Source organism: Sinocyclocheilus rhinocerous, unplaced genomic scaffold (genome assembly GCF_001515625.1).
Source record: "Sinocyclocheilus rhinocerous isolate Xijiao unplaced genomic scaffold, SAMN03320098_v1.1 scaffold68, whole genome shotgun sequence".
Lineage (NCBI taxonomy): Eukaryota > Metazoa > Chordata > Actinopteri > Cypriniformes > Cyprinidae > Sinocyclocheilus > Sinocyclocheilus rhinocerous.
Window position 1 is genome coordinate 1,349,050 of NW_015666487.1, and position 17,408 is coordinate 1,366,457.

Here is a 17,408-nt window from a genome sequence, read left to right on the forward strand (position 1 = left end):
CCAAAACTTTTTTCTTCCATGTTAGCATACATTTTTCAACTATTATCCCCGACTTCCCCATATGTTCTCAGTATCTTGTATACCACTCTCCTCTCACAGCTATGGTATACCTTTGTCTTTGGTTGTGTTCTGAATAGTGTCTAATTACGGCACGTAAATCCTCTTAAGTGCCCTGTGCTATTTCTGCATAGGAGCACAGAGTTGTCCAATGTGTCTTGACTTAAGAAAGCTTCTTTGTGCCCTCCCCATGCACACTCAAAAAAGCATGAAGGACAAGCTAATGGTGATAGTGACCACGTAACAGCTCACTGAAGGGACGTATTCGGACCGTAAAAAAGGTGAGCAGGCAACTGTTTGATTTAACAGGTTTCTGTGGGACCAGACTGATTTACTCATGCAGCTACAGAACATTTCAGCTTCATGCTTAAATGCATCTTTTCCTGTTTGTTCTGTTTTACAACTTTAAGTGAGTCACAGTGTTATTTAATGAAAGTCTAAAGTCTATTCAGCTTCATGCTTAGATGCATCTGTTCCTGTTTGTTCTGTTTTACAGCCTTAAGTGAGTCGCAGCGTTATTTAACTAAAGCCTAATCATAGGCCTGATTATACTTTTGATGAGCTGTGATGTTACAGATGAATGGATTGCGTGAAACAAAGTCTACTTTGATTTGATTTGCATGCTAAAGTGACAGCATAATTCCTGTTTTTCTATGAATCTAAATCAAACCTTGGAGCTGGCATTTTTAAGTGGTTTGTTCAGATACTTTGATGTACTGTAGATAGCGGTAGTGTTGTCTACGGTATATTGTATTTATCTCAGAAAACATGCCATGTTTATCATTTTGCATGATTCAACAAGACTTCAAGATTCAGATCAGATTGAATGAAAAACATTCAAAAAGACTTTGATAAACGAATAAAGACTCAAAGGAGCTAAAAGCAGTAAAGCAAAGCCATAATCATGTAACTGCATGAACATATTGTTGTTTTGTTATAAAAATACAAATCGAAAAACACCACTTTTCAAGAACCAAACTGAAATGGAAGACTATTCATAATACCATGCTTTTAAAAGAGTATTTTTCTCAAACAATAAGCGTACAGTAAGAGTAGTCTGTGTGCACAAACCAAGCATCAACATTTGAAAGAAATAACAAAGAAAACTGAGGCAAACTCCAAAGCTGTCATATAGGATTTCATTGGTTGCCATCTGAGCTGAGGCATTGCATCATAGCTGTAATCTCAATTAGCGATCAGTGATTTACTGAGAGCAGTGAAAGGTACAATGAAGGAGGTTTGAGGCCAGAGGCTCGCGGGGCAAAATGAAGACTCTGAGCTCTAGTATTAAACTGCTAATCTGCTGCAGCATGAGCTTTATCTGATCTCGGTCTCAACAACCTCATATGAAAAAGATCAGTTTAATGACGGGCCTGAACGCAACCAAATATGGTATGCATTGTTGATTTTAATGTTGGCATTAAGGTGGTATATAATAAAGTTTTATGCATTTGCAATGGTATTGCTTGTAGAATTAAATAGAATCAAAGAAATGTGCATTAAAAAGAATGACAATTAAACTGACTTAATGCGATTTAAAGTGTCTGGGTTGAAATGGGAATTTATGCATATTGTAAATTATTTGAGGACAGTTCATTTGTCATTCCATGACATCATATCGACGACGCCCACTTGTGCAAATAAATTGGATCAAGGAGTAATCTGATCTTCTTACTCTTAGTAAACCTGATATCTTCCAAGAAAGAGCGATCAGGTACAGCGACACAGAGACACTGTCCGCATGCCAACATTTCAATGAAGTTTCGATGCTATATCTTGTTCGAATTAAATGAAGATTGAATGTATCTTGCCTTCCTGAAAAAGTAATGCAAAAAAAGAGAATTTTATTTATTTATAAAACGTTTTTCCACAGATAATCAACTAATAAAAATGTCTGACAGAATCGTAGATGAGGAACCAGCGGCTGTCACTCACACAGGTCAGTATGGTTCTTATTGTTTTGTGAGACTGTAAAATGAATGGGTCATATAGGGAAAGTGATCTAATGTATTAAGAGCATGCAGAATGAAGACGGAAAGGTCCAAACTGGAGTTTGCAAATTGATGAAAAGCAATTAATTAATTAAATCATAAAATTACTAGAAAACGATAACAATTTTATTTGTTTGCCTGCATGCCACATGACCATTTACCAACATTAGCGAGCCATGTGCATGAACTTACGAATGTGCTTTTGAATGATTGAAATTAATTCAGGGGTTCTTCAAGGAACTATTTTTGGTCAAAGGAGTTGGTCGAAGCCTGAATCCTTGCGTTATGGTTGCCAGCTTCCCATTGTGAACAACTTGGTGTTCTTGTGAAGAAATGAAAGAAACACATTCAACCCTGAGATAGGAACCAGGAAATTTTGAGGCCCGATTATAATTGTAATTACTGAACAAAATTTGAAACAACATCAGTGTCTGGACATTTGCTCATTTCCCCCATATAAGTCAAATTAGAGATAAAATACATTTCTATAAAATATGTCTGACCTGAACTGAACAGATATCATCCACTGCTGAAAGTGAACTAACTACGGTAGGCTATTGCTTGTCTTTTGATTGATGGTTGGCTTGCTGCAATTACTTATAACAGCTTAAATTTGTTAAGATTAAATTTGTTGAACTTAAATATCCAACTAAACTAAACTAAATTTATAATTTTAAGTAAAGCACAAACTTCAAACAAAACATCATTACTTATTCTAATGTTGAATTTTAAGTTGTGATTAATCGCAGCAATCATTTTTTTACAGTATATGTATTGATGTAATTCACTCATCTATTCATTCACTTATGGTATCTCTAGGACCAAAGGGTGTCATCAATGACTGGCGTAAATTTAAACTGGAGAGCATGGACCAGGAGGCTCTGCCTCCCAACAAGAGAGAGCTTCTAAGACAGATGTCGTCCCCCCACAAACCCAGAGACTCCTGTGTGCGTGGATTCAATCGCAAGGTTGCCTCATTTGACCATGATTTCAAAATAAAAATGAGCTCTTTGAAGAAAAACAGTGCTTTTCTAAATTAGACTGCAAGTGCATTCTAAAAATGGATGATAAGTCTCTATGTATAATATTACTTTGGTCAAAATTGCTATAGTTATTGTGTTAGTCATTTTAATGAATTGATTCATGTATTCTGTATGCACATAAAGAATTTAGAGGTTGCAAACTGAGATCCAGGGATCTGCTATGGCTATGGGCTACATAGAGGTGACAAATATTTTTATAAAATATGATAAAAAAAAAATCTGTTAAAATTAGTGTGTTAAAATATTTATCGAATATTCAGTACAATGACCATATAAAAGCCAGTTGTTTAATTTCAGGAACAGTATATTTTCTTTACATCATGCATATTATTTTTATTGAGTTCCTCAAAAGAGGTCATCATATTTGGCGGGTCTTTGACGTCAAAACATGATTTAATGGATTAACTTCCAAATTTAAATGCAGTTGTCTCTCTCAAAAATCTGCATTGGCCTTAAAAGCATTGAATTTTCCTGCTTCTTTTTCACTTCCCAGATGAGCGCTCAGGAGTATGAGCTGATAAAGGAAGATGATGAGAAAAGTCTGCGTAAGTACCGCAAGCAATGCATGGAGGAGATGCACGAACGCCTGAGCTTCGGGCCCAAATTTGAGGGCGTGTACGACCTTGACAGTGGCGAGGCCTTCCTGGAGGTCATTGAGAAGGAGCACCGGCTCACAGTGGTGGTGGTGCACATCTTCAATGATGGAGTGCAGGGGTGCGAGGTGCTTAACAGTTGCATGGATTGCCTGGCCACAGAATATCCCAGCGTTAAATTCTGCCGCATTAGCGCCGCCGCCACTGGAGCTGGGGAGCGTTTCTCAGATGACGTGCTGCCCGCCTTGTTAGTGTACAAGGCTGGAGAGCTTCTGGGGAACTTCCTGGCTGTTACGCGGCATTTCAGCGAGGAGTTCTTTGCTACCGATGTAGAGGCCTTCCTCAGTGAGTATGGACTGCTGCCAGAGAAGGAATGTGGCCCTGGAGCTGATGAGGATGAAGCAGATGTGGAGTGATGAAATATAGCAGAAAGTAAGAATGGATTAAATGAATGGGAGGAATGTTTTTCTGAATATGACAAGAATAAGTTTCATTATTCTTCCAGCTAACATGATGAGATGCTTCCGTGTGCACATGCAGCTCAGGGTAAAGATCTCTTTGAGCACAGTAGAGAAAACTACTGAATGTTTTGTATAGTACAACAAGAAATGGAATAAAGCCGAGAAAGATAATGAGATATTCAACTATCATGTTTTCTCATATAAACAAATAGACAACTGCATAAATATTAAATAGATAAGAATGAATTAGTGTCATGTGGAATACTTATGTACATATTGTACATGTGATTGCATGTAGCCAAAGATGATGCAAATGAGAATGGTCCATGATTGGTTCTTCTTAAATTAATAGTTCGCCCAAAAATTAAAAATGAATGAAAATATACTCACCCTCTTGCCATTCAAGATGTAGTTTGTTCCTTTACTAGAACAGATTTGGAGAAATTTAGCATTACATCACTTGCTCACAAATTAATGCTCTGCAGTGAATGGGTGCCATCAGAATGAGAGTCCAAACAGCTGATAAAAACATCACAAGAGTCCAGTAATTCACACTACTGCAGTCTGTTAATTAGCATCTTTTGAAGTGAAATGCTACATGTTTGTAAGAAATAAATCAAGGCATTTTAACTTTAAACCATTGCTTCTGGCCAAAATACGAATCGATAATCCATAAAAATGCTTCCTTCCATGAAAAAATCCATCCCTTGTGTTTTCACATCAAAATCACAAGACATTATCATAATCATAAGACATATTTGTTTTGAAAATTTGTAGATTTTCACTTCACAAGGCATTCATTGATGGACTGGAGTTGTGTGGATTACTTTTGGATTATTGTGATGTTCTTTTTAGCTGTTTGGACTCTTATTCTGATGGCACCCATTCACTGCAGAGGATCCATTGGTTGTTACTGTAAATTGGTTTGGCTGGAATTTTGCATAAACCAGGATGTTTTATGTAAACTGTATTTTTAGGCATACATAAATAAATGCAAATGGAAACACTGAACATGTCCCCTGCCTGCATTTAGTTAAAAAAAGATAATAATTATACACATGGTCCACTTGCACACAAATTATATGTCACCCCTGAAGAAAGCATTTGAAGAACAGAATCAATTAAGAGAGCAATAAAGTGAAATTCCAGAGAATTTGCACCTTCCTTTAATGTGGTTTGAAAAGCGAGACGGCACTTGCTGAAACACAATCTCTGCAACTGACTTTACCGTGACCTGCAGGTTCAAAAGTTCCATTTATATTAAAAGAAAAGATACTTATTGCACATTTGTGCATTTTCCAATCATTTTCCTATAACTTGACATGTTATAATTATGTATTTATGGGAATCTTCCTTTGAGTTGAGTTGCACAGTACGGGGCAATGATCAAGATTTAGCTGCACTCCTGATGAACCATGGGTTACGAAGAAGTGAGCCAGCAAAAGACATGCTACTGTTCCTGGCTAGGGCTTTTCAGTGATATCCTCTTGTTAGAGTGGATTAAAATCTGCTGTTGTCTTGAAAAAGCTGGTGTAGAGTCAAATATAGTTATAAATAAACAAATATATATAAACAAATATAGTTCAATACAGCACTATCATGTCATCTCTGTAAGCTTAATCAGTGCAGTAAGTGGCTATACGCCCATGTTGACATGCTTTTATGAGCGGCGTATGTGATCTTTTTTGATCAGCTAGTCTGGAATCTTATTACTGGATTTAAATCCAAGATCTTTGTTTAGTGTCAAAATACGGGCTGCCCCGGCTGGAGCCTTTGTCTTCATGCAGGATATTTTCACTCTAATCCAACAATTAGTGTTTTTATATTTTAAATGACCTACTTAATTTGAACATGCAGTACTGATAAATACAGGCTATATTACTGTATACTTGAATCCTATAATTTGGCCCTGATTGTTACCTTACCCAGAATTAAGTTTTTTATCTCACCATAGTTCAGAACAAATTCAAACGCAATTGCAACAAAATTGCATCAGCTTGTGGGGTCGTGAAGCAATTATTTTCGTCTGTTCCATATTTGAAAAAGACAGGCAAACCAATTTGACAGTGACATATTTTCTCTTGAGGGCCAAGCCATGCAGGCACAACCACTGAGGGCCTGCAGGGTTTGGTGATTTTGTGGTAATGTTTTGTGTGTCTCACACCGAGCTCTTGCTATATCGTGCGACGAGGTCGTCTGCGCTTCACGCGAACATGTTCTGACAACATCTGCACCTGATACCACATTTGCCTTCATCCTCTCTGCATGCGTGAAGGAGTAGCCCAAACAGCCAAGTCCTTGTCTGGACTTAATTCCTAAGACATGTTGTCACGGGTTCATGGCTCAGACAGATTAAAAACTTTATGAATACTATATGAATAATATATGAGCTATATATATAAATGTATTATACTGTCCTCTATAGTATTGAAAATTAAAATATAGGAACAAAATATAATAAAAATGTTAAAAAGTATTTGATAAAAACAAAAACATTATACAGTATATAACGGGTCGGTTGCATAAAAGGCTTAGACTAGTCTTACATATATAGTTTGTATGGATTTTAATAATATCTAAATTAATACACTTTCATTTAGACTGCAGTGCTTAGATCTGAAACAAATATTTACTGACCACTGCTGGACAGTGACTAAGTTGTTAACGGTTGAGTTCACAGTTCTGTTCATTTTCTCCTGTTTTCACAAGGAACATCACAGAGAAATCTCACACATAAAGACCTCTCACATTTAGCTGATGTAAAAATCTAATCATAAAGCTTGGAGATCTTTAGGAAGGACTTTAGTCATGTTGTCCTGTAATATAAGAAGTGTTTTGTACTATAAAAAATAAACACATAATCACAAACTACATGGCTAATATGTTATAGGCTTTCATGGGCTTTGAATCTGGTCTTGTTATGTTAGCCAAGGCTGAAACTGTTTTGAAAATATAAAAACATATTTAGAGATGCTGACCACAGTCAAATATCAGTTTTGTTTTTCGTTTGTTGTTTTTAATCTGATCCAGGATTGTTTTTCTAGCTATTAATTTTAAAGGGCTGTTTAATGACATTCCTGTTGGAAACATTAACCTTTAACCAATAACACTTTTAATGTACCTTATTACCTACCTTACTAGCCATTTATATACATTAAAGAGTTTTTCTAAACATTTTACTCCTTCCATTTAATGTACATTATCTGTAATGATATGTTAAAGTAAACAATAAGGAACAATAGTAATCAAATTAAACATAACAATGAAATAAAATAATACAATAGATGGCTCCTCAAGATAACATATGATATATAGCAGTATGCCTATCATCATTGTGGTCTAATTAAAAACTTGAAGCTTTGTGTAAGTAGCCTGTGAGGTAAGCAATAATTTAACCCAGACAAAACCCCAGGAATTCCACAGGAGCAACCTCTGACAAAATGAATCGTGCATGTGAATGAAACAAATAATGACACAGTAAAACAAAACATTGTAGAATTGGGCCAGAAAGAAAACAAATGTGTCATGAATTATCGAAGAGAGTATAATACGGTTTCAAAGAAGGCAAAATGTCCAGAAAAAAAGGCAAACTAAATGACTCTGTCCATTGAAGGGTTTCCTGAGCTCTGAATATAATGAAGGCAAAGGTCTTCTGGGAGTGGCGTTGGGCACAGGAGAGGTAGCGTGTAGACAGACATGATGGATGTTAATTTCAAGTGTAAATGGGAACATAGGTGAAGGGCTGGATGGAGGTGGGGTCAGGGGTTGGCATGGAGGGGATATGAGGTCACAGGGCTTTTTAACACTACTTTGTGTGAAAATTACAGCAGCATTCACCACCCACACACACAAACACATACTTTAAAACTTCCTACCCTCTTCTTACTCAACATCTTATGTAGCTTTGTCACGCAAAGGTGAAGTAGTAGTGAAGTTTATTTTCCCCATATGTCACTATGGAAACCAGGATTTGGGGATAGAAAAACACAATAAATCACGGAATAAAAATTCCATACACATAAAAATTTCCATTAACCACAAATGCACTTACTCAAGGTCAACTATTGCCTTCTTTGGATGTTGAAAACAGGAAACTAGACTCCAGGTTTAACCATCAATGGCTCTGAAACACTGATTGGATCATAAAAAAGCAGGACTTTACATTAATTCATTACATTCATTAATTCAATACATTAATATTGACCCTAAGCAAGTAACAAAAAAGACAAAGCATTTTCAAAACATGAAATGAGGTGTGTGAGGTCTTGAGACATTCCCATGGGTCTTTGTTTTCTAGAGTGTGTTGACGTTTGGAAGAGGTGAAAGAGAGAGCATTGCTTGGCTGATTCAAGGTTAAGGCTGCATAGCAAAGAGAGGCGAGGTTACACTATCTCTCCTTACAGACAGTCTTACTGTAAATAATAACCAGTGCCTGAGGGGCCACTAACGGCATTAACAACTATTATATGTTTTTTGCTTCCATTTAAAAATTCCATATCGATAATTCATCTGTGGTCACATTGATATGTGGTTATGACTGGTCTAAGGAATGGAAAACTGCTAGAGAATAAAAGCAAGAAAGAGAAGGCAAAGGCGGGTAATTCTATTCATCAAATGAATGCCAAGACTGTATGGGATGATATGAGCCAAGTAGAAATGAGACAAAGGTAAAACCAACACATATAACTAGTTTCAGTTATCTCTTATCAAGTAATTTTTTAACAGGAAAAACTGTAACATAAGGCCATATAAATACAAATTATAAAAACGGAATAAAATAAACTATGTAACAACATAATTACAAATAACAAAGAATTATAACTGTACACTCTAAAAAAAAAAAGGTTCTTCAGCGGTTCTTTGGAGTGGTTAGGGTGCTATATAGGACATTAATTTTAAGTTAAAATAAGTTTCTCTCTGGCTGTTACAATAATGTTTATACAGCACATATGTGATGGCAAGGAACATATGGTAAATTAATTTCATGCCTCTGAGTCTCTGGTTGCATTTTATCAAAATCTGTAGTTCTTTTATGAGTTTTATATTATTGCAGTTCTACCATACTATGTGACAATGTGAGAAAATTGTATATTACCACTTTTAGAGTTATGGGTAAAATACTAAGCAATACAATGCAGCTGCATAATTTATTCATGTCGCAATGCATGCTGGGAGCCATGGATGAGTTATGATTGGTGCACCATTGTTAAGAAAAAGTGCTATATGGCACCTCTTATGGTTCTACATGGCACCATTTGACAAAGGTGCTATATAGCACCTGTAAAAATAGGTGCTAAATAGCACTAAAAGTAGTTCCCCTATGATTACATGCCAAAGAACCGCTTTTAATGCTATATAGCACCATTTTGTTTTAGAGTGACACATTATGATTGCCTTAAATCAATCCATAAATCAACAAGAAAAAAAAACGTTTTACGTTTGGAATGCTTTTTTGGAATGTTTTAATATGATAATCATCCAAACTTATGGACAGTGAGCAGAGTATTGAGAATAAAAAAGATAATAAAAATGAAATTCAAAAAAGGAGAAAGAAGTGTATCTACTAAAAGCACGTTTATGTAGATTTTACCGCATTACAAATATTTGAACTATTGTGATATAACAAAACTAACAAGAAATTGTCAAACTAAGGAAAAAGTTTGCCCACGTCAAACTATTATTCAACCATCCATCTCACTCTGTTTCTGTGACTGACCTTGAATGCGATCGAGTCGACAGTGCATGTATGATACGACATCTCCCTCTTGTGTCCACTTATTTGCAACAACCGAGCTGCCTCTTGATGAATACACATCATACTTAATAGCTTTGTTTTGTTTCCATTAATGTACATAATCTAGGGTTTATTAGTAATCCAGTGTCATCATAGCGGAACATCATTCAAATTAATACAGTAAAGTACCAAATTAAATGACCTTCCAGACAGACCTACTTGTGTGACGTAGACGCGGTTTTCATGTTACTTTTTTCATCGCTGGTCAGCCTTGACCAATCACAGTCGTTTATGATTACTAGAAGGTTCGTTTTATATAAACATTTTATAGAACCTACAATATCGATTTTCTTTTGTATTTCATTAATACGCCTTTTGGAATTAGAAGACGTTTAAAAGATTACAATGTTATAGCGTACAAATATCTCTAAAATAAAATTTCGATTGCCGATTTGGTTGGAATGAGCCGCTCAGCGCCACCTGGCGGGCGGATTTTTAATAACAGGAAATAGTAATAAGCACGTTTACGTTTGACGCACAGGAGGCAGAGTTATTGCAACGAAAAATGGCGGCTGTGTTGCAGCAGATATTGGAGCGGTCGGAGATATCAAAACTCCCCAAAACTGTCTTGACTAAATTAGAGAAGTATATTTCTGAACAGCAACGTGAAGTTGATTGTCTGAAGGCACAACAGGAGCAATATCGTGTGGATAATGGTAAGGTTTGCTGTTTTATAGGTAAACTGTTTATAACCACGAAGGAGGCCTGGGTTTCATTATCGTTTTTAAACTTTATTTTCCCCCTTGGGCATATTGTTTTGCAAACTGTTTGTAGTGAACATGTGTTATAATTACTGAATAAATTGTCAGTTTAACAGAAAACGTTTTCTATTTATATTACCATAGACTTGTTTGTATGGATGTTTAGGCGTTCTATTATGTTTTTTCTCTCTCTCATATAGAACAACAGTATTTTGACATCGAGAAGAAGTTTGCAGAGAGTCAGGCTCAGTTTGTGTCCCAGACTCAAGAGCATCAGATACTGAAAGAAGAGTACTGCAAACTGGGTAAGGATGTGGGATTCAAACACCTCTTATTTGATTAAAAATAACAAACTTAACGTTGTATTTGTACTCGACTTTTTACAGAGGATGAGCTGAAATGCTTACGAGAGAAAAATAAGGAGCAAGTGTCTTCATACACCAAACTAGAATCACATCAGGTAACGAGAGATCATATAACAGTCTGATAGAGAACATCTGTGTCGTGTCTTGAATTTTGTGATGTTGAAGAGGTGAAATTGTGCCTTCTTTGTGCAGAATGAACTTTCCAAAGCCAAAGATGAACTTGAGGCCGAAAAACGAGAGCTTGTGCGGACATTGGAAAGAAGATCCCAGGAGATGGAACAACAAAGCGGTATTTAATAAGCATTCTTTTATGATCATTGAAAACTAGTTTTTTACAGATTATTTGGAATTTGCAGGTTTTGCTTTGACCAGCTTGTTTATCTACACTGTTTGAACAAAAATACAGTAAAAAAAAAAAAAAAAAAAAAAAAAAAAAAAAAAAAAAAAAAAAAAAAAAAAAAAAAAAAAAAAAAAAAAAAGACAAGTGGCCATTGTGCTGCCAAATATCTTCATAAAATATTTTTTCAGGGTTTGCTGAAAAGGAAGTTAAATAAAACAGCATTTATTTGGAATACATTTTTTGTATTGTTAGAAATGTAGTTCCTGTCACTTTTGATAAATTCATTGTGTTTTTCTGTAGAAGTCCTGAGGTGTATTTCTTTAGAAAAAAAAAAAACACAAACAAAAAAATGTACTGAACCCAAACATTTAAATGGTGGTGTCAATATACAAATTATCTTCAAATTTTTTTATTTATAATTTTTTTTATAGAGGACCTGAAGCGTCTTAATGATAGATTGGTGGAAGTCAGTTCAGAGAAGATGCAGCTTCAGCTCAAGCTGGATGAGTCAGAAGCCACTGAGGTCTCAATCAAGGTAACATTTAATGAAATCTAAATATTTTCATAGAAATGCATTGATCTGATACCTTTATCATTTTCTGCACCAATATTGCAAGGGTACTTGTGATTTTACAAGGGTAAATAAAGAACTGGGGCCAGCTGTAGACTGGTCATAACTTTTTATATTCCGTTAAGAAAAGGTGGACTGGTCTTATTTGTATTGGAAAAGTAAGACTGATAACCACTTGGCAACTGCTGGTGAGTTTTGTATAGTATTTTCTTTACTAAACTGTCTAAAAAGGGTAATATTTCATGTATTTGAGGTCTGAGATGTGGTAACAGTGAAGATAGAGAGGGCAAACATTTAGCATTTTAGCTCATAATTGCCGTCTAATCAGCCAATATGGTCTTAAATAGCCTGCATAGCACTTCATCTTTTATAACATGGGATTTTGACCAAATATATTCAATCTTGATTTTTGTAAAATGTTGCCACAAGATGTTATTTATTTATTTTTATTATTATTATTTTTGTGTGTGAAAAAGTTCAGTTTTTGACATATAAGGTAATAAAAAATTTTTTTAAATATACCTTAAAGTAACTGCAAATGAGCATGTCAAAGAAATATCTTTTTTTTTAAATTCCATGTGGAGCATGCCCCCGGTTCTCACCTTTTTTCCCCCTTACCTGTTTGCATCTCTGATTTTTATACCAGGCCCCTAAACACTGATTTTTGATATGCTGGCACTATGTTCATTTTCCAGTATAAAGAGAAGCGAATGGAGCAGGAGAAAGATCTACTCCAGAATCAGGTGACCTGGCTGAAAACTGAGCTTAAGGCCAAGAGTGAAGAGCTGCTGTCTCTTTCCCGGCAGAAAGGCAGTGAGATCCTGGAGCTCCAATGCAACCTTAATAACAAGGAGGATGAAGTACTGCACAAACCGTTTTCTATATTATGTATTTTATGTCATCATGAATATTGTCTGATCTGCTTTGAAATGTGTTATTTAAGTTCTTAGTCCATGTGCTAATCTCTGTGAACCTTTGTAGATCGCCCACCTCCAAGATCAGGTCACCAGTATGAAGGCATCCAATGAGAAACTTCAGAGGCAAGCAGAGGAGATGATCACCAAGATGAGAGAGGTTAGCCATTGTAATCCATCGCTGAAGTTATCAGCTGAATGGTGTTTCATAATTCTTTATAATCACGTGTTGTGCTTTTAGGCTAAGCAACAGCAAGCCAGTTTGGAGGAGAAGTTCAGTAATGAGCTCAGTGCCAACATCAAACTCTCAAATTTGTATAAGGTAAGTTTTAATTACTTCATGAATTGAAGTGTATAATTAAGGGAAAGCATAAATCAGAATATTATAATAATCATTCAAGTATAATATTTTATGTTATTTCTAAGAATATTTGTTAGTTCTAAATTCTTTTAATGATTCACAGGGAGCTGCAGCTGATGCAGAGGCCAAGAGTGAGGAGCTCAGCAGAGCTGTTGATGAACTTCACAAGCTGCTTAAAGAGGCCGGAGAGGGTAAGCCATTCTCCTGGTCAGAGACATGCATGTTGACAGCCATGAGTACCATTTAAGAAAACTAACACTGATGCTTTGTGTATTTACATATTTCTGTGATAACATCTTGTCTACTCTGAGCAGCACATAAAGCTCTGGAAGTGAAGATGGCAGAGCTGGAGAGTTGTAAGGACAAAGAAATCGCTGAACTAAAAGAGAAAATAAGCAGCCAGGAGAAAGAGCTGGATAATGCAAATGAGCTGCTGTCTGATGCCAAACACAGAGGTTAGCATCACCACGTAGTTCCTTAGCCTCTAGCATGTGAATTAGTATTTGTAAATTTGATGCCTTCTTTGCCTCTCCAGGAACTGCTTCAATTCTTTCAGAGGAGCAGGTGACCACAATGTCTCCCACAGCAGCTGCAATTGCCAAAATCATCAAACCAGGCATGAAACTTACAGAGGTACTGACCTGCATTCTGATTTGTGATGCAAGTGCATTGTTCATATTCACAGAAGCTTTTTCAGTTTTAATATACCACCTTCTATTTTGTGTAGATATATACAGCTTATGTTGAGACCCAAGAACAGCTACAACGTGAGAAACTAGAGAACAAACGACTGCACAAGTACCTGGATGACATTGTGCAGGAGATGGAAGCAAAGGCGCCCATCCTGAAGAGACAGAGAGAGGAGTATGAGCGCATGCAAAAGTCTGTTTCCAGTCTCTCTGCTAAATTAGAGCAAGCTGTCACGGTGAGAACCAAAGAGTCTTGCAGAAATACGAAGCCTTATTGCATGTCACACTGCCAGTGCATGCTGCCTAATGGCTACTTGCATAACAAATCTAGAAATTATTATTCTTGGATTTTTCAGGAGGTCCACCGCTTGCAGAAAGAAGCAGATGAAAGCAACAAACGTGCATCTGTGTTGGAGAGAGATAACCAGAGGTTTGAGGTGCAGCTGGCTGACATGTCTCAACAGGTGAGGCTTGATGGCACAACTGAGGCTTCAGTCTCTTACGGGAGAGAAAAAATATTCTAAAATCCTGTTCTTTTAACATAACTATTTCAGGTGCGGGTCCTCCTTATTGAGCTGGAGGAAGCGCGTGGTAACCATGTGATGCGTGAGGAGGATGAGGTGTGTTCTGCGGATGTGAGCAGCACATCAGAGGTGATTTCTCAACACCTGGTCACCTTCCGCACCGTTGAAGAGCTGCAGCAGCAGAACCAGCGACTCCTAGTGGCACTAAGAGATCTCAGTGAGGAAAAGGATGAGTTGGAGGGAGACACCATGAAGTGAGTGTGAGATTTAAGTGGATCTGTCAACCTATCAGATTAACCTATATCAGATTAAATATGGACTGAGAAAGCATAATGCTCATTGTGTGTTTAGACGGCGTGAGGTGGAGAAATATCTCGAGGAGCTTCAGCGTGAGTTGGAGCAGCTAAAGGAAAAGAGAGCTCAGGATCTGCAGAAGGTTGACGCTGTGGCACGACAAAGGGATATGTTCCGCATGCTTCTGACCCAGGCCACTGGAGTCACCTTCCCACAGGGTAATTATATTTAGTCTGTTATTCTAGTCTGTATTGCCAGGTTTTATGAGACACCTTAATAGGAAGTTTCATGATGATGATTGAACGGTTTTATAAACTTACTGTGGTAGGTGCTGGTAATGAGGAGCTTATGCTGACCTCCACCCCCCGTCGTTCTCCAGCCGTCACACCCACTGCAGGCACCCCTACAGGACTGGTTGCCACTGTGATAGAATCCACTGAGTCAGTAGAAGCCAAGGCTGCACTGAAGCAGGTAGGCCAGGCAGAGCAGGTTGTCCACTCATAGCATTTTTTCCATCAGTGACATTGAGACTAAGCTTCATTAATAAAAATGCTTGTGAAAGAAGTTTCTGTATGTTCAAGAATTCATTCATTTGCTTAATGCAGTAAAAACCATAAAATTGTGAAATATTACTGTGATTTTTTTTTTCCCCCCTTCAATTACTTTTGTCTATTAGGAGATGGATTTTAAAATATAACTTATTCTTGTTTATTATTCCTGTGTGTTTGATCAGCTTCAGGAAGTCTTTGTGGGCTATAAAAAGGAAAAAACTGAGTCTGGAAAAGCCCTGACTGAGCAAAGCGAGAAACTTCAGGATCAAGTGACTGAACTCCGCTCTGAAAACACCAAGATCTCCACACAGCTGGAGTTCACCTCCAAACGGTATCCAGTCATACGGTTCCTTTGGTCCTCATGGTTTTCTCAAATATAGAATCCTTAATTTATTTTATGTGGTGTGTATGTCAGGTATGAGATGCTCCAGGATAACGTGGAGGGCTACCGTAAGGAGATTGCCTCTTTGAATGAGAAGAGTCAGAAACAGGCTGCAGCAATTCAGCAGAGTGAACAGACCATACACACCCTTAACCAGGACCTCCGAGCAGCAGCTGAGAAACTCTCCATTGCTGAGGTGTCTTAATTGATTCATTCACTCAAGTGCAGGTTTCTCTGTTCAGTCCAAGAGTTCAGTCTAAATTGAATTAATCATCTATGTCTCTATTTCAGTCTGAAGCAGAGAACCTGCGTAAAGAGAGAGACATGTTGAAGATGGTGGAGATCAGACTGACCCAGGAGAAAGAGTCCTTCCAGGCCCAACAGCTTGGCCAAAACATGCTGCTGACCAACCTCAAATCAATACAGGTGACAAGTGCTTTTACGAAATAACAAACAATCTAAGCCTCCATAAGGATGTTTTGAGAACTTAGTGTGTCTGTAAATGAATTTTCCAGGCAACTCTAGAGCGCTCTGAGACAGAGACCAGACAGCGGCTGACTGCTCAGATTGAGAAGCAGGAGCGAGAGATTGCTCAGCTCCAGAAGAGACTCGAGAATGAGGTGGAACAGAAGCACCTGCTGGCACGCAATCAAGATGTAAGGACCGCATTTCTTTTGCTCTCTCTCTCTTATTTTCCCCTTTGGCTCATTCATTTCTCTTTGACGTTCCTTTGCATCATAGATGCAGCTGATGGATGTTAAGAAGCAGCTGGAAACACAGACTTCCCAGTACCACAGGACAAGAGAGCAGCTTAGTGCTGCCCAACTTGAGCTTAACAATCTAAAGCTGCAGATGAGTAGCAAGGAGAGCCGGCTGTTATCCCCCACAATACATACAGGTGAGAGACTGCTCATGATTAAGCCCTCATGGTATCATAGCACTTCTAATATTTTGTTTTTGCTTAGTTTATCTAACATTCCTTAAGTTATTTGTTCATGTTTGGTTGCTCAACCTCATTAGCTATAAAGGCCAGAGCATTGTTGATAGAAAAGACTATCTGTGAAGTTGTTGCTGTTTTTTCTCTCCAGGCCTGCAAGGCAGTGAAGGTGGCATAGAGGCTCTGCGTGCTCAGCTGAAGCAGGCTGAGAGCAAGGTAGAAGAGCTGGCTGAACGACTGAAGAACACTACTGCAAGCATGGAACAGTACAAGGCCATGAGTCTTAGCTTAGAGGAGTCCCTGGATAAAGAGAAACAGGTTTGTGGCATGATAAAAATCACTATAATATGCTTTACTCTAACACCCATTACATTCTATAAAAATAAAGGCAACATGAACAATGGACGTTTTAAAGGGGTGGTTGATTGCGATTTCACTTTTTTAATGTTAGTTAGTGTGTAATGTTGCTGTTTGATCATAAACAATATCTGCAAAGTTACGAAGCTGAAAGTTCAATGCAAACGGAGATATCGTCTTTTAAAATTCTGGCAGTTTAATGCCTACAAAAACGACTGGTAATGGACTACAATGAGTTACTTCCCGGGTCCGTTACGTCAAGAACCCAGAATTTTGCATAAACCCCGCCTCCGGGAACACGCAGCAAAGGGGGTGAGGCCATGCTGCGCTGCTTTAGAGAAGAGGAAGAGAAAACTAGGGGTGCACGTAAAAATCTATTCATATATGAATCGCGATTCTGTCTTCTAACGATTCTAATGGATTCACAAGTTTCAAAATCAATGTTCTAAAGCAGCGGTTCTTAATACTGTTCCTCGCGTCCCC

At 37.5% G+C, this 17,408-nt stretch overlaps 2 protein-coding genes across 4 annotated transcripts in view; both read left to right on the plus strand.

Moving 5' to 3' along the window:
- Positions 1 to 210: 210 nt before the first annotated feature.
- LOC107732392 (phosducin-like) overlaps positions 211 to 17,408 on the plus strand; it is a 21,438-nt gene continuing 4,240 nt past the window's right edge. Inside the window, exons 1-4 of one of the 2 annotated variants that reach the window (XR_001638868.1) lie at positions 211 to 338; positions 1,931 to 1,996; positions 2,868 to 3,016; positions 3,585 to 4,731. Coding sequence is in view for 1 of the 2 variants with exons in the window: in XM_016543701.1 (XP_016399187.1) it covers positions 1,948 to 1,996; positions 2,868 to 3,016; positions 3,585 to 4,100 (714 nt within the window). In the remaining variant the exon portion in view is untranslated. Of the gene's footprint in view, positions 339 to 1,930; positions 1,997 to 2,867; positions 3,017 to 3,584; positions 4,941 to 17,408 lie in introns of those variants that run through there. The other variant, XM_016543701.1, reaches the window with a different exon arrangement.
- The window catches only part of tprb (translocated promoter region b, nuclear basket protein), a 21,641-nt gene continuing 14,671 nt past the window's right edge, over positions 10,439 to 17,408 (plus strand). For both annotated transcript variants that reach the window (XM_016543692.1, XM_016543693.1), the window contains exons 1-22: positions 10,439 to 10,595; positions 10,841 to 10,945; positions 11,027 to 11,100; positions 11,198 to 11,294; positions 11,777 to 11,880; positions 12,612 to 12,776; positions 12,898 to 12,990; positions 13,072 to 13,152; positions 13,295 to 13,382; positions 13,506 to 13,646; positions 13,727 to 13,824; positions 13,919 to 14,116; positions 14,237 to 14,344; positions 14,435 to 14,658; positions 14,756 to 14,916; positions 15,027 to 15,169; positions 15,432 to 15,580; positions 15,665 to 15,827; positions 15,923 to 16,057; positions 16,147 to 16,287; positions 16,373 to 16,529; positions 16,720 to 16,886. In XM_016543692.1, coding sequence (XP_016399178.1) covers positions 10,445 to 10,595; positions 10,841 to 10,945; positions 11,027 to 11,100; positions 11,198 to 11,294; positions 11,777 to 11,880; positions 12,612 to 12,776; positions 12,898 to 12,990; positions 13,072 to 13,152; positions 13,295 to 13,382; positions 13,506 to 13,646; positions 13,727 to 13,824; positions 13,919 to 14,116; positions 14,237 to 14,344; positions 14,435 to 14,658; positions 14,756 to 14,916; positions 15,027 to 15,169; positions 15,432 to 15,580; positions 15,665 to 15,827; positions 15,923 to 16,057; positions 16,147 to 16,287; positions 16,373 to 16,529; positions 16,720 to 16,886 — 2,943 coding nt within the window. In that variant the 5' untranslated portion in view covers positions 10,439 to 10,444. The remainder of the gene's footprint in view (positions 10,596 to 10,840; positions 10,946 to 11,026; positions 11,101 to 11,197; positions 11,295 to 11,776; positions 11,881 to 12,611; positions 12,777 to 12,897; positions 12,991 to 13,071; positions 13,153 to 13,294; positions 13,383 to 13,505; positions 13,647 to 13,726; positions 13,825 to 13,918; positions 14,117 to 14,236; positions 14,345 to 14,434; positions 14,659 to 14,755; positions 14,917 to 15,026; positions 15,170 to 15,431; positions 15,581 to 15,664; positions 15,828 to 15,922; positions 16,058 to 16,146; positions 16,288 to 16,372; positions 16,530 to 16,719; positions 16,887 to 17,408) is intronic.